Source organism: Castanea sativa, chromosome 1 (genome assembly GCF_040712315.1).
Source record: "Castanea sativa cultivar Marrone di Chiusa Pesio chromosome 1, ASM4071231v1".
NCBI classification, from domain to species: domain Eukaryota; kingdom Viridiplantae; phylum Streptophyta; class Magnoliopsida; order Fagales; family Fagaceae; genus Castanea; species Castanea sativa.
Genome location: NC_134013.1, coordinates 29957933 through 29982022, shown reverse-complemented (window position 1 = coordinate 29982022; position 24090 = coordinate 29957933). Strand labels below are relative to the sequence as shown.

Below are 24090 nucleotides of genomic sequence, written 5' to 3'. Positions count from 1 at the left end.
ATGTCACCTGAATGATAGCTTCTATTGGAGGAAAGATTTAACATTAAATTAATTGGTTTAGCTGAAAATGGTAAGATAACTTTTATGGGATCCTTCTATTTTTTGTATTGCAACTAGAGGCTAAAGATCTTAGTTTAAAATGGTATAATTTTTTTTATAGGACGCATGCTTCTTTGGGTATGGTAGCCAGCTGCTGGGATTGAGTATTAATGGGTTGATGATGTCACTTTTGGACATGTGTCAGTTGCCTAAGTTGCCTAAGTTGCTGCTAGAGTTATTGCGGTTGCTATTGGAACTACTGCAGCTTCTGCTGGAACTATTACAATTTCTGCTAGAGTTGTTACTGTTTCTGCTGGAGCTGTTGCAATTTCTGCTAGAGTTAAAGCAATTTCTACTGGAACTATTGCTGATATTTTTGGCTAAGTTGCCTTTTTTGGAAAATTATATGTTTAGTCCATGATTTTATTACAATATAATGTTGGTAAATAATAGACTAATTGGTTGATATTTGATAAAGTTTTAGAGATGTAATTATGATCTCTTTTTGTTTTAACCAAATCTTGGAGAGCAAGGAGAGCATTTAATGCTAAATATAAGATATTAATATAGACTTAGTCATGTGCCTGGGATTGATTTAAATAAAAATAATAATATAATTACATTTTTAAACTTATATTATATAATGAACATTAATTTTTTTTGTAAAAAGAATGTGAAGTTTTGTCATTTTAAGTGGTATGTGATATGAGAAACTTACCAGATGTTACCTATTGCACACTAACTCTTCAGAGTTTAGGGAATTGGGGAAGACGTGCCAAGTAACATGTTTTCTTTATCAACTTTGAAGCTCTGGATCTTTACTAAACATACTTCTTGGCCCTCCAAACCACGACTTCCAAAATTCCCCCGATGAGATTCGTGAGCTTGGATCATGAGCTGAAAATAAGATGTTGTGCCATAAGCTTGAATTATGGGCTTTGATGAGATAATATCACCATGAGTTTTGGACCACGGGCTTTGGCATCATTTTGTGAATATGGGCTCTTTTGGGCTTTAAAAGATGCTTTTTCAAAATCCATAATTTGTTAATGTGGTGCGAGTTGCCAATGAAATAAATTCCATATGGTGTGAAAAATTTATCCTTAACAATGTCAAGTGATCTTCTAAATTCTATTTATAATTTTATGTCAATTATTATATTGGTATATAAATTCATATATTTAAACTTACAAAATAGAATTGTATTTTGATTTCATGTCAGGTGACCTTTCAATCATAATTTTATGTTAGTTTTTATATTTACATGCAAATTTATGCATCTAAATTAAAAAAAAAAATTAAAAAAAGAAAAATTTTAATTTGAATTTATTATACTTCTATGTAATAATATAAATGTGTACAATATATTAACTATTACATGTATACACACATTCAGAATATGGTAAAGTAGCTCCAGGTCAGGGAACTACTCCTTTGATGGGTATTGCAATGGCCCTATTTGCGATATTCCTATCTATTATTTTGGAGATTTATAATTCTTTCATTTTACTGAATGGAATTTCAATGAATTAGATTCATAAGAACTACTAAATTAATTTCTTTTTATTTAGGAAAAAAAAATTTTAATTTAAAAAATAATATTTTAAAAGTAATAAATTGAATTATATGATTTCAAAACTAACAAATTATATCTTAGTCCATTAAAGTGGAACAATATTTGTGTTTGTGGTTTAATGTAGGATGAGGATTTAATTTGTTATTTTTTAAACTATACAATTCAATTTGTTACTTTTGCAATTATAAGTTTCAATTTGTTAAATCTTTAAATTATAGGATTTAAAATGTATTTTTTTTTCCTTTACTTTATTTTCACTTTACGTTGGTTTTTACTTAACAAAATATAAACTTAATTAGTGTACATATATACTCTTCTTTACGTATATATGTGTGAAAAATAGGGATTTCTTGTGTGAAAACATTAAGTTTTGTCATCAAATGCATTCTTTGAGAATATTTTTGTTTAAGATTCCACCTCATCTTTTAATTAGTGTCATGTATCACTCTTTTTTATTCATTTAACTTTCCACCTAAGTAAAGGTTAGGAGTGTCCAAGTGGCCTGCCCACCCACCTAACTCAGCCAACCTGCCCGAATCCAACTTGTCGCCACCTGTTCCAACAGCTCCGGTAGTCAGATGCAGGTTCAGATCTCTCTAAACCCGAAATCGGCGGGTTGGTTACGGGTTTCCTTTCTCAAAACTTGTGAAACCCGACCCGCCCGTAATAGTTATTATTTTCGATGATTTTTCAAGGCTTTTAGACCAAATCCAGCGAGATCTTGGTGAGATCCTCGAGATTTAGTCCAAATCCCTTGAGATGCGGCGAGATCTCCTCGTTATTTGACGAAATCTAGGCTAGATCTTGTTGGATCCAGCCAAATATCGGCCAGATCTCATTGAAACTGGCCAGATATCGGCCGAATCTCGATGGAACCGGCCCAATTTTGGCCTCAACAATAAAACCTGCAACCGACCCGATATAATCCGAAACTGACGAGACTTGAACCGGCAGATCCGATTAGATCTTACAGGTCAGTTTTGGGTTATTTTTTAATCCACCCGAATTATTTGGGTCAAGTCCAGGTTGGGCACAAATCCAACCCAGCCCAACCCTTGGATAGCCTTAATAAAGGTATTAATATATTGATTCATTTAACCTTCCACCTAAACAGAAGTATTATTGTATTGATTCATTTAACCTTTCACCTAAACAAATGTCTTAATGAATTATTTTATTTTTTTAATTGAACAATAAATAATTTCATTTCCTAAGTATTTTAACTTTTAATGGACAACCACTTAAAAAGACATGCATACATACATATATCTTTCATAGCAAAAAAAAAAACCTTAAAATAAATAGCAGTTGTGCAATATAAATGGGTTTCCAACATGTAAATGCCCTGCAAATTAATGCGTTCATCAATAAATCTTCAAAATAAATGATGTCCAACACATGTTATTTCAAGTTCCTAACTAATAACTTGCTTACATGTGTTTTGTACGAGCCCCAAAAAGGTTAAGCCCACATAGAATAGTGGAGTTAGGTTTAAAATGCCCAATACAATTAATTTGTTAGAGTATGGGTGTTCAAGGTCATTTTTAATTCACTTTTATGGTTCAATTACCAAGTTAATGGAGAAAGGGCTGAATGAATCATAAAAAGAGGAACTAAATCTAGAAATAACACTACCTCGAATTTGGTCGAGGAGCAAATGTTCATAAAAATTTTCAAGTCCTCAATATAGAATGGTTCTACACAGTTTTTATGGTCTCTTCTCAATTTTTTCGTCCTCCCATTCGGAGAGGTTTCCTTTCCTTATATAGTCCATCAAATTGCATTTGAGCCCTCTACTTGTACAGCCAAAGGCCTTAGTTTGGATACTTGTCTCATCAAGGTTCTGCTAGAGGTGGTAGAATGTGCTATGAGTTATGAGATTACTGCTCAGGGGTCATTCCTGCATTAATGCAACCAGCTGAGTGGTACAATGCATTGAATGTGAAGGTGATGGCTACTTTACCTGGATTTTTCCTTTCTTTTTTACTTGCACGTCCCTACTGTCTTTCTCGATATCCTATCCTTTGGTGCAAGTGGCCTGCTCAATGCTTCCTGAGGTAGGCTTGCTCATCGGGCTCATTGGAAAGTTGGTCTCCTCGTCCTTCCTTCTCGGACTCTCATCCATGGGTTGGGTTAGAACCTAAGTGTAGGGCCCTCCATCCCTCGGGCCCTATTATGTGCTCACATCTTACCTCTCCCATATGTTTTATTCCAAGCTACAATAATTTGCAATGCAGTGCATTATTTAAGTAGGAAATAGAATACTCCTCCTTTAGCCTTACATCTTAACAAAACCTTTGATCATTTGTCTGATTATATTTAGTATTTTTTGCCACTAGAAAAACATATGCCAACACATACCTATGTCTATATAAGATTTTAAAGACAGAACTCGCTCAAAGAGTTATCGTTGGTTACCAAGAAAAACAAAGGGAATATCAAAGATAGTCACCAGGGTTGAGAGAGAGAGAGAGAGAGAGAGGATATGAAGATTTTTTAAGGGTAATAATTGTTTTAGCGCGTTTACAATACAAGCGTAAAGAATTTTACATCTTACATACACATGAGACACCAAAATATGAAATCAATTTTAAATCATGGGCTTGTGTTCCAGATAATAAGACACATCAAACTTTGTGAAATTCATTGTATATGAGGATTTTCCACACAATAAAAATTCAAGCTAAGATAAAAAGGTTTATTTTAAAATGGAGGTGGTAACAGAGAAATTATATACATAAAAAGGCAATAGTCAACAAATTTTACTCAAATGAAAGACTAATTAATTATTAGATTGTGTTGTCTTTATACAAAAAATGTATTAGATTGTGTTAGCTTTGCTAAGAGTCTTGTAATTTAATTAGAATTTCGTTGTGTTTTAAACTAAAATGTGTAGTCTAAGAAATATTATTATTGGTTGATTGCTATTGAGAAACCAATGTTTGAAGGGCTTTGATGAAACTGGGGTCACAAGACTCACAACCATTCCCTAGGCCTAAACTCAACCCCTAACCAAAACATAGGTGGTTTCAAGCAATGAGACTAAAAGGATGAATCATCTACAACTATGATGGTTAAGAAAAAAGAAAATTAAGTTTGAGATTATGATTTTTGGTCCCTACACAAATTGAGTTCACGCCTTCATATATGGCCGTCCACTACAAACAGAATATGATGCCATCCGCCTGGCTCGCAACTTCGCAAGTATTGATTAGATAACGCTTCTGTTGTTGCAGAGTGTTCCTTTACGAGCCTTTTCTTTATCAAACTCCATTGAAGAATTCTATTCTCGAAAAGCTCGGACTAGTGGAGAGTGGACCCTTTACAAAAAAAAAAGCTGAGCCAAAACCATTCTCGTGGACTTCCAATTATAAAGATTCTGTTCCCAAACTTTAATGCTGGATTCTTCCGTCCATAGTGGTTTATCATAGAGGACAATTTGAACTATGTATGATTGTATGAGCATGTTTAAGTCGGTGTATTTCTATGTCAGATAAAGCAAGTTCTATTAGATTTAGATCAAAGGAATAAGGTTTTTTTTTTTTAATTTTAATTTTTTTTAAGAAAAGGGATCATAGGAATCTTTCCTAAACAAAAACCCAAATTGTAATTTATTTATTTTTCATTGTGAATAAGGCAGCGTTGGTTATTATTGTAGAAATTAAGAGGGTGTTTGGTTGTATTGTTTAAACAACAGTTTTTGTTATTTAAACAACACAACATGTATCTTCACAACATTTTTACCCACACGTATTCCCACAACACTTAAACAACGTTATTAGAATATCATTACTAAACAAGCCTTACATTTGTATTATGTAAACACAAACACAAACACAACCAAATTCAATTATAAAAAACATAAACAGATGTTATACATATGATTAGTAATCGAATTTGTACGTAATTAGAAATCTTTAAAATAAATAGAATTATTCATAAATCGGATACGTAAAAGAAAAATGATGCAAATTCTAATCAGGCTTGTGTTAGACACAGTTTCTTTCAACAGATTTTGCACCCTCACAATCGGTACTTTGAAAAAACAAAAATAAAAATAATGCACAATAATAGACATTTAAATAACTAATAAATAATTATTTAATATTGGACACTTCACGGTAACTGCCCCTTAAGTACTTAAATTTATAAAATGTATAATTTCTTTCCTATGTAGGACACACATATTTTACCACTTTAAACCATATTTGAGTGAATACTTTACGAGCATTCATATCAGCTAGTACAAAAATTATTGTTTACTTTAGTATAAAAATCTATTTTTTATATTTTACCCAACCACTTTTCAAAAATACCCACATTAATCTATCTATCCTAAACTCTATTTCATTCAAATATCAAATACCAAATTTTCTTTATTTTTTTAATTGTTTCTTTTTCTCTACATACAATAACCACCTTTTATTATCTTCATTTATCATCGAGATATATAAAGAAATAATAAAAAACTAAATGCAAAATGAATAGTGCAAATGTAAATTTACACGATCACTGTAGCAACTTTGTAAATTTACACATTTTTAGCTTGATTAATGTAGATGATTTTGAGTTTAAATGTGTAAGATTGAACAATTTTTCTATCTTGCATTATCCGATAAAAATGCTCTTAAAAAGTCAATTTCTCATTCTCTCCTTAAATAGTTTTGGTCAAGTCACTACCGCTCTGTTTGTTTTGACGTAAAATATTTTCAAAAAAATATTTTCCTATTTTATTGTGTTTGTTTTGTAGTAAAATATTTAGTTAAAAGTAAAATATTTTCAGTGAACCAAATTAACTAGACAAATTTATTTAAAATATTTTACACTTAAGTTTTTGGTAAGTTACATTTTCTTTCAAGCTCTCACCCCGATGCTCCATTAGACCTCACTAGTCACTCATCAGTCCCTCTCACACTCTCTCCTCTCCCTTCTCACTCTCAAGTTCTCCCTCTCCACTCTCAAGTTCTCTCTCCCACAAACCAGAGCCACCAAGCCATTCTTAGTTTCATCGGCGCCACTCATCTCTGGCAGCTCTCATCGCTGGCTCCACCTCTGCCATCGTCGCCTGACTCGCCTCCACACCTCCACCCACCGAGTTTGGATCAACCACTCAAACCCACCGATTCTTTTTTCGATCTAACCATACACCAGCTCTTACTCCACTGATTCTCTTACCACCATCACACCGGCTCTACCTCCACCTTCATCAACTCACCCACCGATTCTTAGACCTAGTTTTTTTTTTTTTTTTACCACTACATGGGTTTATTGATTTGGGCCTTTTGTCTGGTTTTATGGGTTGTGGTGGGTGGCTAGGTATTTGAGTTCCAGTGGGTGGCTGCATTTTTGGATGGCTAAGATGTTTATAGGTCTGTTGATGGCTGCGTTTTTGGGTGGCTGAGATGTTTGTAGGTCCGTTGATGGCTAAGTTTTTGGGTGGCTGGAATGATTTATGGGCCATGGTGAGGACAAGGTTTGTGGGTTATGGTGGGTGGTTGGCCAGCTTTGGCCTCTCTTTTTTTGTTTTTCATTCTCCAATTTGTGTATTTAAGTGGTCAGTGGAGTGGCGGGGTGGTGGTGGGTGGGTTTGTGCCAATCTAGTGGTGATTTGGGTGGTGGAGTAGTGGTGGTTTGGTTTTGTGAGATTGTTTTTTTTTTTTTTTTGAGTTAAAAGCCTAAAATGATAGAAAGTCTTTATTTAACTGAAGAAATTACATGTAAAACTATTAACTAACAACTACATGGAGTGGTGTCCCCAGAGAAAGTACCGAAATGCAATGGAAAACCCAACCCCAGAAACATTATACTCAGCCCGTTCAAACTTGTGTAGCCATTAGTTGTTGATATTCCTCAAAAAAACCGCTGACTCCCTCAAGGATTGTCTTCGGTGGATCTAGGCACTCAATGTCAAGGCAAGGTGGAGAGAGTACCTCATGCCGAGTTGAGTAATCAAAGTCAAGGTAAGCTCACTCATTCAATTTCTAGAGATGGTGATAGCAGAAATCTAGGTGTGGCTGACGCATGTGTTGGGGTGGATCGTTCAATATCTGAAGAAAGTTTGGAAGTTATTTTTCTTTAGATGGACGAGAGTGCAAGGTGGGGTTACTTAACACTGTTAGACCCAAAGTGGGGAAGGATGAAGAACCCGTGGTGGGTGTTTCTGATGAGTCTAGGGAGAGGAAGGACAGCGGAGATGATGGAGAAGATAAGATGGAATTTGAGGAGGGAGGAGGAACTGGCATCTCCTTATGAGGTGTATCTTATTTCTATCCACTCTGTAATCATGAATATAATAATTTGGAACAGCAGGGGTGTGCTGAAGCCCAACTTTCATAACCATGTGAGAGAGTTGGCTAAGAATCATAACCCGGCCATCTTAGTAATTATGGAGACCAGGCTCGGTAGAGCTCGTTCAAAAGAAATAACGAATAGACTTCCTTTTGATGGCGCCATTCACATCGATACAATTGTGTTCGCAGGAGGCCTCTGGCTGCTTTAGAATTCAGATATTGTGGAGGTGGTACAATTGGCAAATACAGAGCAAGAAATCCACGTCGAAGTGAAGGTACTTGCTACTAACTTCTCTTGGATTTTCTCTATTGTTTATGCTAGTCCTAGGAATGCAGAAAGATTTATTTTGTGGGAAAATTTAATTAAAGTAGTAGAACTTCATAATAATAAACCGTGGGTGATAGTCGAGGATTTTAATGAACCCCTGTTGGACGAGGATAAGTTTGGAGGAAGGTTTGTCAGTATATCTAGATCCCTCTTATTCAAAGATTGCCTAAATAAGTGCAATATGGTGGATTTGGGTTTATCGGGTCCTAGATACATGTGGAAAAATAGGAGGGAGTTAAACAACCTCATTCAAGAGAGAATAGATAGGTTTTTCATGAATCCTAGTTGGTGCATCTTGTATCCAGAAGCTAGAGTCTCTCCTCTCACTCATTGCCATCCGGATCACTGTCCAGTGCTATTGGAAACTATTCCTAGACAAACCAATTTCCTTAATAGGCCTTTTAGATTTCAGAGTTTCTGGTTGTCCGACCCTTCTTTTCCTCAAGTAGTGACTAAGGCTTGGAATCGAGATGGGAACCTTTCAGCCTCTATAGTAAGATTCACAAAAGAAGCGATACTCTGGAATAAAAATTAGTTGAGAAGAAAAAGAGATTAATGGCTAGACTTAATGGAATCCAGTGGGTTTTAGCTTCCAATCCCTCTTCCTCCCTAATTGACCTAGAGAACCAGCTTCATAAAGAATTGGATTTAGTGTTGAATCAAGAGGCGAAGTTGTGGGCCTTAAAATCTAGAATTAATTGGATGGTGGTGGGAGACCGAAATACCTCTTTCTACCATGTTTCTGCACTTGCAAGGAGGAAAAGGAATACAATTACTATGGTTAAAAATGAGGTAAGGGACTGGTTATTGGAGGAAAGAGAAGTCATGAACCATTTTAGGGAGGGGTTTATCAGGTTGTATATTACCGGCCAAGTTAAGGCTGCTTGGAGTCATACCCTTCAGAATGGCTGGCAAATTAGACTCACGGAGGAGGAGAAACACAGCTTAGATCAGCCGGTGATAGATGCAGAAATTGTCATTGCCTTGTGGTCTCTTAAGGCTTTTAAGTCCCCAGGTCTTGATAGACTCCATGTTGGTTTTTTTTTTAGAGATTCTGGCTCATTGTGGGGGATTTAGTTAAAGAGGAGATTAGGAACGTTTTTCTATATAGGAAAATTCTAGCCTATTCGAATAGCACAAGTATAGTTCTTATTCCCAAGATTGAAAGCTCGGAATCCATTGGTAGTTACAGACCTATTAGTTTGTGCAACTCAGTGTACAAAATCATCACCAAAATTATAGTGGGGAGGTTGAGACCGTATTTGAATAAATTAATAGGCCCTTGCCAAGCTACTTTTGTGCCAAGAAGAAGAGGAGTGGACAATGCTATTATTGTTCAATAGTTGATACACATTATGGGTAAAACCAAGGGGAAAGGAGGATATTTGGCATTGAAAATTGATTTAGAGAAAGCCTATGATAAATTGGAGTGGAGCTTCATTAGGGATATGTTGATCCGATTCAATCTTCCTAGGAATTTAATTGAGCTTATTATGAACTGCATTTCTTCGGTCTCCACCTCATTACTTTTTAGTGGAGGGTCTTTTGAGCCTTTTGTTCACACCAGAGGGATAAGGCAAGGTGACCCACTGTCTCTGTACATTTTTATTATGTGTATGGACTATTTGGGGCAATTAATCCAGGAAAGGTGTGAAGATAAGTCTTGGATTCCTATCAAAGCTTCCCGGAGAGGGCCGGCCTTCTCGCATCTATTTTTTGCTGATGATCTTGTTCTTTTTGCCAAGGCAAACATGGAAAATTGTCTAGTAATTATAGAAGTGTTGGATGAATTTTGTAGCCAATCTGGTCAAACCATAAGTGAAGCTAAATCTAGGGTGTTCTTTTCTCCGAATGTGGATCAAAGTGACATAGAAGCTTTGAGTGACATTCTCGGTTTTCAGTCCACACCTAACTTAGGAAAGTACCTTGGCTTCCCCCATTAAACACAGTGGTGCTTCAAACCAGGATTTTAACTTCGTGTTGGAAAGGGTTAAGAAGAAACTTGCAGGTTGGAAAGCAAATCTCCTTTCCATGGCCGGAAGGTTAGTTTTAATCCAAGCAACCACTTCAACCATCCCAGCTTATGTAATGCAATGCAACCAGCTCCTAGGAAGGATTCTAGATGGCATAGACCAAGTTAATTGAAATTTCTTATGGAATTCTTCGACCAACAAGAAAAGTATGCATTGGGTGGGATGGAAGAAGATCACTACCCCTAAGGATATAGGTGGGCTAAGCATCCAAGCTGCAAAGGGTAGGAATACAGCTCTATGCTAAATTAAATTGGAGATTTCATACGGAGAAAGAATCTCAATGGGCAAAAGTTTTGAGACTGAAGTACTGCACTAATCAGCGCTTAAACTTCAGAAATGAAGAAAGGTTACCTTTGTGATGCCTCAATTTGATTGATTGTGTGATGTGTGTGGGTGTGGGTGTGTGATGAGTCCCACATTGGGTATTTACTGGGTAGATTTGGGCTGTATTAACAACTTCAAGGAGCCTCAATTATGACTAGTCCTTTTGAGGTATAGCGCAGATGTGGCTAGCATTTTTCCTTGGGTCATTATATATGGTATCAGAGCTAACTCGGTGATCCCGTGTGGGCTTAGAGACACTACTCCACAAAATGGGCCCTAACGAGGATGTTAGGGGTTTAAGTGGGAGACATTGTGAATTGTGATGCCCCAATTTGATTGATTGTGTGATATGTGTGGGTATGAGTGTGTGATGAGTCCCACATTGGGTATTTACTAAGTAGATCTGGGTTTTATTAACAATTTTAAGGAGCCTCAATTATGACTAGTCCTTTTGAGGTATAGTGCAAATGTGGTTAGCACTTTTCCTTGGGTTGTTACATATGGTATCAGAGCTGGCCTGGTAACCCCGTGTGGGCAAAGAGACACTACCCCACAAAATGGGCCCTAACAAGGACATTAGAGATTTAAGTGGGGGAGATTGTGATGCCCCAATTTGATTGATTGTGTGATGTGTGTGGATGTGGGTGTGTGATGAGTCCCACATTGGGTATTTACTGGGTAGATCTGAACTTTATTAACAACTTCAAAGAGCCTCAATTGTGACTAGTCATTTTGAAGTATAGCACAGATGTGGCTAGTATTTTTCCTTAGGTCGTTACAATCTTGTTCTCGCATTTGGAGGAGTATGAAGAAAGGGGAAGCTATTTTCAAGAAGGGAATTACTTGGTTTCTGGGGTATGAAAGCAGCCTTAGTTTTTGGCATGACAGCTAGACCAAGGTAGGAATTTTAAGAAACATTATCCAAGGTCCTCTAACCACCGAGTCTAATATGCTTAAAATTAAGGATGTTGCTAGTTTAGAGGGATGGAATTGGAACTTGCTGCAAATGGAGATTCTTGAGGATGTTAGAAGAGAGATTCAAGCTACCCCTTTCTCATGTGTAGCAAGGAACAAAGACAAATTAGTTTGGAAACATTCTCCCAAAGGTTCCTTTGATCTTAGAAGTGCATATCTCCTTGCTAGTGAACCCCTCCCTGATCCGGCCTTTCAAGGGAAATGGATTTGGAAGTTACCTACCTTGCTGAGGATTAAAACTTTCATTTGGAAATGCATGCACAAGATTATTGGGGTTAGAGATTGCTTACAAGCTAGGGGGCTGCAAGTTGATAATTTTTGTCCCCATTGTCAAAATAGCCCAGAATCCATCCTTCACGCCCTTCGGGACTGCTATGTGCTTAAGGTAGTTTGGCATCAGCTAGGTATCACCTACCAGTACATAGGTTTCTCCTGGGCCAACATTCAAGATTGGCTTATGTCTAATTGTAGAGATAAAGGTGCCCGAAGTTCAGGGCAAGCTCCTTGGAACCAAACCTTTATGTTTGCTATTTGGACAATTTGGAAGGGCATGAATCAGCTGGTATTTGAGAACAAGAACTTAAAGTCAAGCCTTGCCTTGGACATCAACCACCGAGCTTTAGAATACTTTCACTGTGTTGGCAAGCCGTTGGTGACAAAACGTAAAATCTTGAAGCAGGTGCGTTGGGAAAAACGTGGCTGGTTGAAATTAAACACGGATGGTTCATCCATGGGGAACCTGGGTTTGGCTGGTGGAGGAGGACTTCTTCGAGATGAGAATGGCAGCTGGATTGGGGGTTTTTCTAGAAGGATTGGCATAGCAAACAGCTTCACAGCTGAGTTATGGGCTCTTCGAGATGGTCTCCTTTTATGTCGGCAAATGAATGTGCAAGCTGTGGTTATTGAATTAGATGCAAGAGCTATAGTTGATGCCTTTAATCACCAATCTGTAGCTAACACCATTGTGTTCTCAATAATGGATGACTGTAAACTCTTGATTGGCCAAATTCTCCAAGCAAGCATTAGACACACCTGCAGGGAAGCAAATAGAAGTGCAGTTTGGCTTGCAAATTTCGAGCCGAATTTAGATTTAGATTTTGAGTTGTTGACTGGTCCGCCTGTGGACCTTATTTCTGTTTTGGAGGCTGATAGTCGTGGTCTGTATTGTAACAGACAGTGTATTGATCCTGTTTTTGCTTCTTAGTTTTAATGATATTCCGTTTTCTACCAAAATATAAAAAAAAAACTTTTAAAATATACATTTTTTTTTTTACATTTTCAAGAATATAAGGTAAAATGAAAATATTTTTAGTAAAATATTTTACATATAAAATATTTTACCTTTGCAAATATTTTACAAAAAAAAAACAGAGCGTACATGATGTCAATCTCCTTGAAGAGGAGAACATGTTCCAATTTAAACTTGCCATAAAGGATGTATACCACTTTTAATTTTGACTAGAATACAGTCAACCAAACATTTGCAAAAACTTATTTTTCCAACGTATATATATTAAGAATGAGCCACCAATTTCATCCAATGGAGCAAAAATCCAATGGCAGACAGATGGGTAAGAGAGGAGATGGTATATGACAAAATAAAATGATGGATTGGCCGTTGAATTCATTTGAATAAATAGAATAGCTTGAGGACTAGATATATCCAAGATGGTTTTGCATATGAAATAAATCCATCAAATGCACAAGCAAAGATTCAGGTTGAGATTCTACTAAGACAAATAGCCACAGAAAAAGTGGAAGCCTGTTGTTAGAAAAGTAAAAGAAAAGAAAATTCCTAGTGTATGGAAAAGATAGCAATCTTTAGCTTGTTCCATAGATGGCATTGAGAGAAACGTTAAGTAAGACCCTAATCGATTATGCGTGTAGTACAATCCTGAAATATTATAGGAAAATTATCATTTAACAAAAGAATGGGAATTTTAACAAAAAATAATAATAATAATATACAAACTTAGCTTGCAAAGTTGTACCGTGCAATTATCATGAAATTGGAAGTTAAAAAATTTTACTTTTTTTTTAATCAGAAAATTTTACTTTTTAATTAGTCTTTGGGTTAAACAAATTTTAACCATTTTAACTTTCCTCTCTTATATTAATGTGGCGTTTGGTACGGGGAATCCACATTACTCCTGGCATCTAGATTTCCAGGAATGTGATTCCTAGGAATCACATTCCTAAGAATGTAGCTATTCCTATGTTTGGTTTCATTGGGAGATTCCCAGGAATGTGAGATGATAATGTTTGGTGTATTCCTAGGAATCTTAAATGAATTATTTGTTTTTCCCATTTTGTCCTTAGATTTGAATGTGAAGTACCAAGCCCATTAAAAAAAAATCTTCCTTTAAATAAATAATGAAAAAATATATATAAACTATTAATTAGTCCTTTAAAAAAATATCTTACTCTAAATAGATAGATAAAAAACATTATATAAACTATCAATTAGCAACACATCCATTAAAACTGTGATCTAACATTTCCAAATGACAAGAATAATACAAAAATAACTATTAGCAGAGTTATTTATCCTGTTTATGTTGTTTTGGCGGGAAAAGATTAAGACAAAAGAGAAGATATTGATAATTTGTTTTATAATTTATCTTAATTGCTTAAATGATAAGGAAAAATGGTTAAAATTGTCAATTTATAAAAAATACAATTTCTTTTAAGTTTGGGAATCTGGATTCCCACCTGTTTTAAAGGGAATCCACATTCCTAGAGGGGTTTAAGGATTCATCGATTCACGTAGCAACCAAACATGGGAATCTTTAAACATTCCTGAAAATCTTAAAACATTACCACATACCAAACGCCACCTAAAGGTGCCATTACACGGAGCAATGATCCAAATTTTAGGTATACAAAAACAACGCATAATATGAGTAAGATTAGAAGAATTAAATTATAGGGCTTTAAAGAAGCCCAAGATCTCATGGGCCTTTAATCTCAAATGCCGCCCCAGTGATTTAAAAAAAAAAAAAAAAAAAAACTCTCGCGCTGGCAGACTCTCGTTCTTCCCCTAAAATCTTTCGCGCCAAAAAAGGACTTATTTACCTAGTGTTCCCGCCATTTCGAGACCTTAATTCATTCATTCCCATCCTGACCCTCAGATCTCAACCACAACCAACCAACGGCTGCGATTTCACGAACGAAGCACTCTCTCTCTCTCTCTCTCTCTCTGTAACCAGTTCGTATATTGTGTTTGATTTTGACAGAGCGATTTTGTTTGTGAAATCTGAAAGAGAAAAAGTAAAGGTGTGTAGTACTCAAAATGACCAAAGAGGAAATCGAGAATGGAACCGCAGACATGGAGATCGATCAGCGCGAACCTCTCAACGGTGAACGGAGCGAATTGAACGCCGTTCCTGACGATTTCAACGCCAATTATCTCAAAGTCTATTACGGTAAATTACATATATATATATATTTCTCCAATTTCTTTTCTGTAATTATTGCTTATGTATTGTATAAATCTAGCTAGATTTGAATGTCAGTGTGAATCTTCAATTTTTTTAATTAATAGATTAAATTTTAATTTATTTGTTTGATTGTTCAATTTGTGCCAGGAAAACTATTTCCGCATGCAGATATATTCAAATGGATGTCTTATGGACATGGTAAAAAATCACATTTCCTAATATTGCTCTTTGTGTGTTTATGCGTAGATATTTTGTATTTGTTTGGCTAAAATACTGTTTTTTTCTTTCCTAAATTTTGCATGAATTTTATTTTTCAAGCCTAAACTAGTAGTTCATTTTCGTCCTTAAACTATTGAAAATGAGAGGCATTTAGTCCTTAAACTTCGAAAAATATCTTCTTCTTTTTTATCACTAAACCATTATTTAAAAAAAAATTAGTTAGCTTGAAAAGGGTACTTTAAATAAATTTAGGGATGAAAAATGAAATTCGTGCAAACTTTAAGGATGGAAACAATATTTTAGTGTATTTGTTTCTTTGCTAAATATGTGCTGGGTTGGTGTTTATAGATGGGAAGCATCCTGGCTGTGATGAGTCCTATTTCGGCCGGCGAGAATTTTCATTTACATTAGATAACGACATTTATCTGCGCTTCCAGTCTTTCAACAGCGCGTCCAAACTTGAAAATTCCATCAAGGAGAAGTGTCCATTTAAAATAGATATCGGGCCGGTGTACAGCGTTGATGTAAGTTGAATTGTTTTTGCTGTTAGTGAGCATGATTTAGTAGATAATTTAGTTATATCTAGTTCGTTTTCCAAGTTTATACTTGCTTGTTTAAATGAAAGATAGCAACAATTTTGGTTTAATACATAGTTGCCACATGTTAAAAGTTTTCAATTTTCTTATAGTACATGTAATGACTTGGCTTTGTAATTAGTTCATGCATGATTTTGCAATCAATTTTGTGTATTGATGTTTGTTAAGCATAACAAAGCCTGGAACTAAATGCTAGGATTTCTCTCTGTGGTAATGTGGTTTATTGTGAATTGCAATTTTTGCCCTTGTTTACCTATGTATTAACGGCCCTATTCTTTTTTTAATCACTTATATTCTGTAGCCTGCAAAGAGGCACGCGTATGCACAAAGTGGCAATAATGTTTTCACTCCGGTGGAGAAGGAGCTTGTTTTTGATATAGTAAGTTGATCAAGACTTTTGGATTTTTTTTTTAAAATTGTTTGATTGGTAAGTTACAAATGCACCAGTGGGTGGTGGGATGGTCTTGAACTCACTATCTCACTCTCCACTTCGCTTTTGTAAGAGGAGGCGCCATTTGAGCTAGTGCTCATTGGCAAATGTTTTGGGAGTTATTAAATAGACAGTATTTTACCCAATGTTTGAGTGTGTCAACTTGTTTGAGATGTTTGACGTCGACTTATATCCACAGGATATGACAGACTATGATGATGTTAGATACTGCTGCTCTGGAGCTGATGTTTGCTTAAAATGCTGGACACTAATGACAATTGCCATCAAAGTGATTGATCCTGCCCTCAGAGGTATGGGTTTTTTTATTATTTTATTTTATTTTTATTTTTTATCCATATACATCAAGTAAATACAGTAATATTAATTAGAATCTGATGTCTTATATTGACAAGATAGATGGATGTTAGATCTTTCAGGGACTGTGTTTTAAATATACACAATGAAAAAGGCTCCATGGTAAACATTTTAGGGGGCTATTTATGTGGAGACATTGCTTGAAAGTTACTCCCCAATTCTATAATTTTCAACCTACATTAATGAGGAGAGCTATTATGTAGGGTCAGAAGCTCTCCATACTTGAGTTGCTGTATGAGATCTAAAAGAAACACTAGTTCTTATGCTTTTTCTAACAAGAATCCATACTTAAAGGAGGATATTAAATACTGCCTTTTTCGTATTTGGAACTCACAGGACAATGTTGGACCTGTATATTAATTTTTTTTTATTATCATATTTTTTACTAATTGTATAGTCATATGGTTTTAAAGAAGCCTTATGTTTTCAGTTAATTGATTTTCCACATTGCTCTAAATAATTTGTTGCAGATGATTTCGGTTTTAATCACATTCTCTGGGTATATAGTGGTCGACGTGGTGTTCATTGTTGGGTTTGTGATGCGAAAGCAAGAAGGTTGTACATTAAATAATCAATTTCTGAAATTTCTTTTTCAAGTTCTTTGTTCATGATGCTCAAAGATTCAAACTGTATTGCCATTACTCCTGTAGGTTGACGAATGAACAGAGGTCATCTATTGCTGAATATTTCCGTGTATACAAGGTGGGTTATACTGTTTTGACAAACTTTTAATTTGGAGGAATTTTTTTTTCATAAAGTTTAGTGGAATTTTCTGTACTCTGTTCAGGGAAATGAAAACAGTCAGAAAAAGGTGTCTTTAATAAGTTCTGCCTTACATCCGTTCCTTTTGTAAGTGTTAGTATGTATTGACTTTTTAATTCTAGGCCAATTGTATCCTCTACTAAGACATATTCTATCTCTACAGGAGATCATATAAAGTCCTGGAGGAATTCTTTGAGGGAAATTTGCTTTCAAATCAAAGCTTATTTTCAACTGAGGAGAGATATGAGAAGATCTTAGAAATGATTCCTGATGAATGTACACAATTTTTTTTCCCTTTTCATGTATAAAATGTTCTATGCTCATGGTTAGTGAAGTATTATATGTGAAGCTATCTTTGCAGCTATTACTTCTGAACTACGGGGGAAGTGGCAAGACAACAAAAAGTCCTCCATTTCAAAAGAAAACATTAATGTTGATCGATGGAAACATGTAAAAAAGATACTGAAATCAGGAAAACAGAAGGTATGGAATTTCTAGTGTAGCGCAACTATCTCTTGCTAGGAACCTTGTAATCAATGATGGACATTTGTGCCACACTAACCTAGTAGAAGAAAGTAGAAAACTAGGATGTAGATAGGAATTTTAATTTTGTATGTCTCTGAGGCAACCAGATGCCTCAATTGGAATAGGGGATTTTTCAGCCATCTTTGAGATCACGTTCTATTTCTTTTTGTCACATGGTTGATATTATTGAATTCTAATAACATAGAAATTGCTTAAAACAATTTGATAGAACTGATGTCAGCAACGTGTTTTGTGGATTGCATTGTATGATTGTCTGGGCCTAAGCCTAAGCTGTTGAATTCTTTTATGATACAATTGGTAGACTGCCCTTGTTTCTACAAATGCGCACATCAAATCTTATTAAATTTTCAGCCTTAATTAGGTCAACTTAGATAGGGCCTTCATTGATGTGATTTTTCTTAAGAACAAAGAAATTAAGGAAGGCGTTAAGCCTAGTGCTCGTTGCTGAGGTCCATCTGTGCAATGGATAGCAAACAGGCAATGGAAGGGATTTGAAGGAGCTGAATGTTGGAATACTTAGGATAGCCATTGCTGTGCCAATGGTTTAATGATATGTTTATGGAAAGACTAGGACAAGAACTTCTATAATCTTGTTAAGGAATTTTAATGGAAACTTAAATTTGATTGTACATCTTTCCCTATTTCAGCCACAAGGACTGGGAAAGTGTGTTGAAGAGATTGTATTCTCTTTTAGTTACCCTCGACTCGATATGGAGGTTTGTGCTATTACTCTTACTTTTTCAAAGTGTACATTCTTCTCAGAATCATAACTTGATACAAATAAAGGCTATATACTCCTTAGACAATCAAGCCTGTTATATCTGACATATGTATACTAACTCTTCAACTGACCTATCTGTTGTTGGTATTAGGTTTCAAAACACATGAACCATTTGCTAAAAGCACCATTCTGCATACATCCAAAGACAGGTTAGCACCTGGAGCATATGCCTGTAATCCATATCAGATATTAGTGACCATTTCTAGTTTTATTTATTTATTTATTTATTTATTTTTTACTGAAAATACGCTGTTAGATAATTTTTTTGAAAATATATAGGGTTTTGTTTTTCTTTGAATACCGGAGTTTTTTAACCTAAAGTAGTAATATTAGTTATCAAATACTAGTGATGAAAGTTATATGCTTATCATAAGAAACCTCTGATATGTGATATTAACTGCCATCTTTTATGGTAGATATTGCTTTAGTTATGTGGGTCATAATGGTATTGTATAGTAATTTATTCTCATTATTCCAGGTCGTGTTTGTGTTCCCATTGATCCAAATCGTTGCGAGGAATTTGATCCTACTGCAGTACCAACCCTTTCCAAGGTACTTGTGATGAAATGAAATTTTTTATTCGTTTGAATGATTGCTTGCCAGGAAGATTTTTCAATCCAAGGTGAAATGGTTTGAAAAATTCTCAGCCTAGTTCAATTTAGATTTTATTCTAATGATGTAGATCTTGAACTTCTATTTTGCTGCAGTATGTGGAATTTGTCTCTTGTTTCTCAGTAAGTGTTATTTGATTTTGTTGAATTTACAGCTCTTAGAGGAAATTAACATGGGAGGTTTGGGAACAGATGATGATGGTATGTTATTACAAAACTAGGACATTATTTACAGTTTTTCCATTGCCTTTGCATCACTATTTTAGCTACCCAAATTTTTATGCATTCTATCAATTTTTTTGGTGGTTCACAAAAGCAATCTGAAAATAAAAAATAGTTGGTGCAAGGGTGGGGCTTCCTTTCCATTAAGGTTTTCCTTAATTCGTATGGGACTTGATGACATCCGAGAAGTTAAAAATTGGTGGTCATATAATATGGTTGGTCAACTTCTGTTTTAGGTTTTGCAGGGTAATCCATTTTACTGCATGCTCACTTTAATATAGATACCATTTGGATTTTTCTCCAGTATCACTGATGATGTAAATTATGTTGCTCGACAGCTGAATGGGATAGAACCTCACTTGGAAAATCAATCAGGTTTTTCAGATCATCATTCTTGCAGCCTCTACTAAAGTCTTGCAAGGTATGCCTATTCTCTCTCATTATCCCTTTGTATGTTGATTGAGGAAATTGTCATCATAAATGTCTTGGCATATAGCTTATTACAAATTTTAGGCAGCATTATTGATCTTTGATATCATGGTCCTTGGGCTATGTTTTGAACTATTCTAGGCTATGCCGACTAAGAATATTCAGTGTTAGATAAAATGCAGACTTTTTGTGAAAGGGTAGGCTTTGTTAATGCTCCTGTTAGAACTTCCTCAGCCACTGCTATCCATACAAGAAACTTGATAAACAAATTTCTAGCTTTTCAAAATGAAGTTTTCTCCCTCCTTTGTCAAAGAATGTCAAGAAAGTTAACTTACGCATTTCTGTTTCCTCCTCTTATGCATATGCTTAGCACACAATATTAAATGGATGAACCCCTTAAATAAACATTCTGTTGAAGATGCTAGTTTTGGTGAGGAAACATTTGGTTAACTATGCAATTTATGAATGTTGCAGGAGGAGATAGAAAATTCTTACAATGCAAAACTGCAACACTCAAAGACTTCTCTGACCTGGTAGTGCTTTTCTAAGTTTCTAATCAGCTTGTATCTGGCTATTAGAGGTCCTCTTATTTTATGTAAAATTATTTTTTTATGAGGTGCTATAATCATGATGGAAGTATATTCCATATCTTGTCCAGAAAACAGGATCAATGTGTTGTGTAGCTTGCTAGTACCTTTCTTTTGTTTACTGTAAACTGTGGTTAATGCACATGCAAAATTTCATGTAGTACTCTGCTGCAACAATGTTGCAACTTGCAAGAATGCTTCACTTTTTTCAAGACCTGCCGGTGCGCCCTTACAAAAAAAGAAAGTGCATGTTGTGGGTCACCATCTAGCAGAAGATACTTTTCAAAAAAATCAAAAAAAAAGCTGTTAAAACAGATTTTCTAAAGCATTTAGATTCCACTGATTTCATTACATTGATACATTCCCTTGGATGTCTTATATTTCTTGCCAACTAGTGGTTCAGAAGATTGTTTGATAAGATAGGGCCATATATGAGCGTGAACAAAGACTGCTGGAGCAAAGTTGAGTTTCGCCTAATTTCTACTGTTGCGATGTAATTCTTTGATACAGGAGCGTAGAATTCATTCTAGTCATAACCAGAAATCACTGTTTGTAGAAATTGCTTAATAGTTTGACTGTAAGAATGTCAATTTCTAATCTACTTGCATGTGAGCCTATTACAGCAGCTGCCTAATATCAGTTATCTCAAGAAAGCTGCTTGGAATTTTTCTCATGATTCTTTGGAGTTGTCTGGTGTCAAGCTTACTTCATCATCTTCGAAATTTATTTCTAAACTTCTAATTACTTAGAAGTCAAAAAGTAGACAGTCTTGCATCTTATCCTGTTAATTTGCTGCTTGATAAAACAAATCCCTTTTATTGAGATACTATAAAATTGATTAGGGCCAATGAAGATTTAACTTGAAATTGACATTAAAATTCACTAGGGGTCACCATCAAGTTTGCGTACTGAATCGGGGGCATTTTATAGTCTATTGCTTAAGGATATTGGAAAAACCTCTGAGATACAACCAAACGAAGCACTTCAGTTTCACCTTTCTTTTAGTGTGTGTTTTCCTAATTTATTATTGTCATTTGAATAATAGCCCAACTTTAATTTCTTTCATCCGGAGCTGCCTTTTATCATATGTCAAGCATAGGAATCGCAATGGTACAAAAGTAAGATACTGCACAGAAACGCTTCCAATTTTGTTGTCGTTCTAAAGTCACCATCTCTCAGTCACTCGAATGGGGCATTGGGCTCAGGACTTGGACCACCTCTTCATACACAGCTTCTTAATATTTAAGAGGCATGGAGGATTAGCTATGAAACGTGGACAGATTCTAACTCTCAAAGATAAGAGATCAGGTTGTTTTGTTATTCGTCATTACACTAGGCATACCTCATGGGAGACGTGTAATTTATTGGCAGGAATCAGGTTTCAAGTTTAGCCTTGACCAGTTGCTTTATAACACATTAACATCTGTTTGGAAATGTATTAGTATAAATTAATACAAAAACTGTAAGACCTTTATTGTAGAAATAACATAGAAATATATTTAACTAAAAAGTGACCAAGTACAATATAATCTTACATCACTTTGTGTAGGAACTAGCTCAAAGATAATTCTTAAAGCCTTCAAACAAAAAGCAGAAGGCAAAAACATAACCTAGTAGCCCCTAACTAAGCTGGAAAAAAACCCTCAAAAATCAACATTAGATTGGAATAAGAAACTAGGAAATTAAAGCATCTGCCTACAGACTATGGACATCATCACCACCAAAACCACCGTATACACTTAAAAATCCTGCTTCACATTCAAAGAAAATTCCTCCAAAACTTGTAAGCATTTTGACAATTCAGCGTCCGAAACACATACTCCTCTGATCAGCAAGAACTTCCCAGATCAATTCGGGATCAAACGAAGGCATCTTTTCCAGTGAACAGCCTTCTAAACCTGATTCCTCTGCCAGTGCCATTGCTATTGGACACTCTGTCGAAACAGAGGAAGGTGAATTCTCACACTTCCAAAACCCATCTTCAGAAACTGCAGGTGATAACAATTCACCACCCCAACTATCACCAAAAACCAATGGTGACAGTGGCGCCGATAACGATGACGAAGACGATGATGAGTCCACCTTCGTTGTTTTCTCACTTTTGCTAGTAGTACTGCTACCATCACCACAACCACCTATGCTTTTCTTTGCATTCTTTTTAGCTTTCTCTCTTTTCACCTTTTGACAAATTGCTTGAATTTTAGCATCAACTGAGCTCTTCAAAGCATTCAATCTAGCACAATCTCCGAATCCTAACTTACTTGGATCCTTTAGATTAGGGAAATTCAAGCGTGCATATTCGCCACGAAGCTTATAAGCGGCACGATCATAAGCATAAGCTGCGGCTTCTGCCGTCTCATAAGTACCCAACCAGACTCTCATTCTGTTCTGCGGTAGTCTAATCTCAGCAACCCATTTGCCCCAATGTCTCTGTCTCACTCCCCTGTATAGCTTTTTCTTGCAGGGACTTTTATAACTGCTTGTGTATACAGAGCTCTGAAGTGGGGTTTTCAAATAAGTATGATTAAGCAAACTGCTTGGTCGGTTTTCTTGCCAGAGCTTTTGTAGAAGATCTCTCTGGTGTAGATAAACAGAGGAGCCCAGAGGCTCAAAAACAGGGTTAGTGATAGCGTTTGATGGACTGCAATGAGAGAATATTGAATCCAAGGTGCTAGTGCCGCCTGTTAATATGAGTTGAGATAACGAGGATCGGATATCAGCACCATCAGTTTTTGTAAAAGGAATGTTTTGGTCTTGGTTTGTATCCATGGTTATGGCAAAATTTAAAGCTTTGTTTTCAAGGAAAAGTGGAGTATAGAAAGGGAAAAAAAAAAAATGGAAAACAATGTATAGGAAACAAGGACACTAAAAATTGGTCCTTTTTTCCCTAGATATGATGAAAATTGGTAACCAGAGGTTATGGGCAAAGGAAAACAGTGAAGATATGAAAGTTTTAGCAAAGGAAAACAGAGAAGGGATGAGAATGAAAGAAAAAAAGAAACAAACTTTTGCTTTGAAACCGAGTGATCCAAGGAATTATGTGGATTTGTGAAAAACTCAAAAGAGATATTGGGTTGTTCACAGAAGAAGAAATTTTTTGGGTTAATAACCTTTGAGAACAGAGATCATGAGAGGAAAGTTATTGGAGGAACAGAGTTAATCATGGAGGAAAGCTGAGGTACTCAGGGAATAGGAAATGGAGGAGATTTTTTTTTCCTTGGTTATTGAAAAGAATGATTTTGAATTACTATGCTGAGACTAGGTTTGGTCTGCAGCTTTGGTAGTATTTATAGCTGCAGAGTGCAGAGTATAACGCTTAACATTGATTTTTTCCCTCTTAAAACTCCTTTTTCATAATATCTAAAAGTCTAAATTGATTTGAACTCTAGTTTTTACATGATGACCTCTTTGTGCAATGACTTTTATGCCCTTGTGATTATTGAACTAAACAAGTAATTAAAAGATTTGTTTGTTTTCATTTTAAAGAAGATTATGCAAGTTTGTGGCCTGCTTTTTAGAAAAATGTT

General features: G+C 35.6%; 2 protein-coding genes across 3 annotated transcripts; one reads left to right on the top strand and one right to left on the bottom strand.

The window, feature by feature from the left end:
• Positions 1-14585: 14585 nt before the first annotated feature.
• On the top strand, positions 14586-20723 carry LOC142643375 (uncharacterized). 2 transcript variants are annotated; one of them, XM_075817991.1, is made up of 16 exons: positions 14586-14990; positions 15153-15203; positions 15573-15748; positions 16122-16199; positions 16450-16561; positions 17096-17180; positions 17276-17327; positions 17413-17474; positions 17551-17663; positions 17749-17870; positions 18581-18649; positions 18806-18863; positions 19193-19266; positions 19481-19526; positions 19889-19968; positions 20451-20723. In XM_075817991.1, the coding sequence occupies exons 1-16, from the start codon at positions 14858-14860 to the stop codon at positions 20511-20513; spliced, it is 1374 nt and encodes a 457-aa protein (XP_075674106.1). In that variant the 5' UTR covers positions 14586-14857; the 3' UTR covers positions 20514-20723. The 2 variants fall into 2 exon arrangements, with proteins under 2 accessions (XP_075674106.1, XP_075674097.1); XM_075817982.1 differs by having other exon boundaries at positions 19886-19968.
• Positions 20724-22054: 1331 nt separating this feature from the next.
• Positions 22055-23840, bottom strand: LOC142607952 (ethylene-responsive transcription factor ERF061). Its single transcript, XM_075779644.1, has one exon. The coding sequence runs from the start codon at positions 23330-23332 to the stop codon at positions 22364-22366; it is 969 nt and encodes a 322-aa protein (XP_075635759.1). The 5' UTR covers positions 23333-23840; the 3' UTR covers positions 22055-22363.
• Between the last annotated feature and the right edge of the window lie 250 nt (positions 23841-24090).

Coding starts and splice junctions, on each gene's coding strand:
- LOC142643375 (XM_075817982.1), top strand. CDS start 14,858: ATGACCAAAGAGGAAATCGAGAATGGAACCGCAGACATGGAGATCGAT. Junction 14,991..15,152: donor TTATCTCAAAGTCTATTACG/GTAAATTACATA, acceptor AATTTGTGCCAG/GAAAACTATTTCCGCATGCA. Junction 19,267..19,480: donor CAGTACCAACCCTTTCCAAG/GTACTTGTGATG, acceptor TTGAATTTACAG/CTCTTAGAGGAAATTAACAT.
- LOC142607952 (XM_075779644.1), bottom strand. CDS start 23,332: ATGGATACAAACCAAGACCAAAACATTCCTTTTACAAAAACTGATGGT.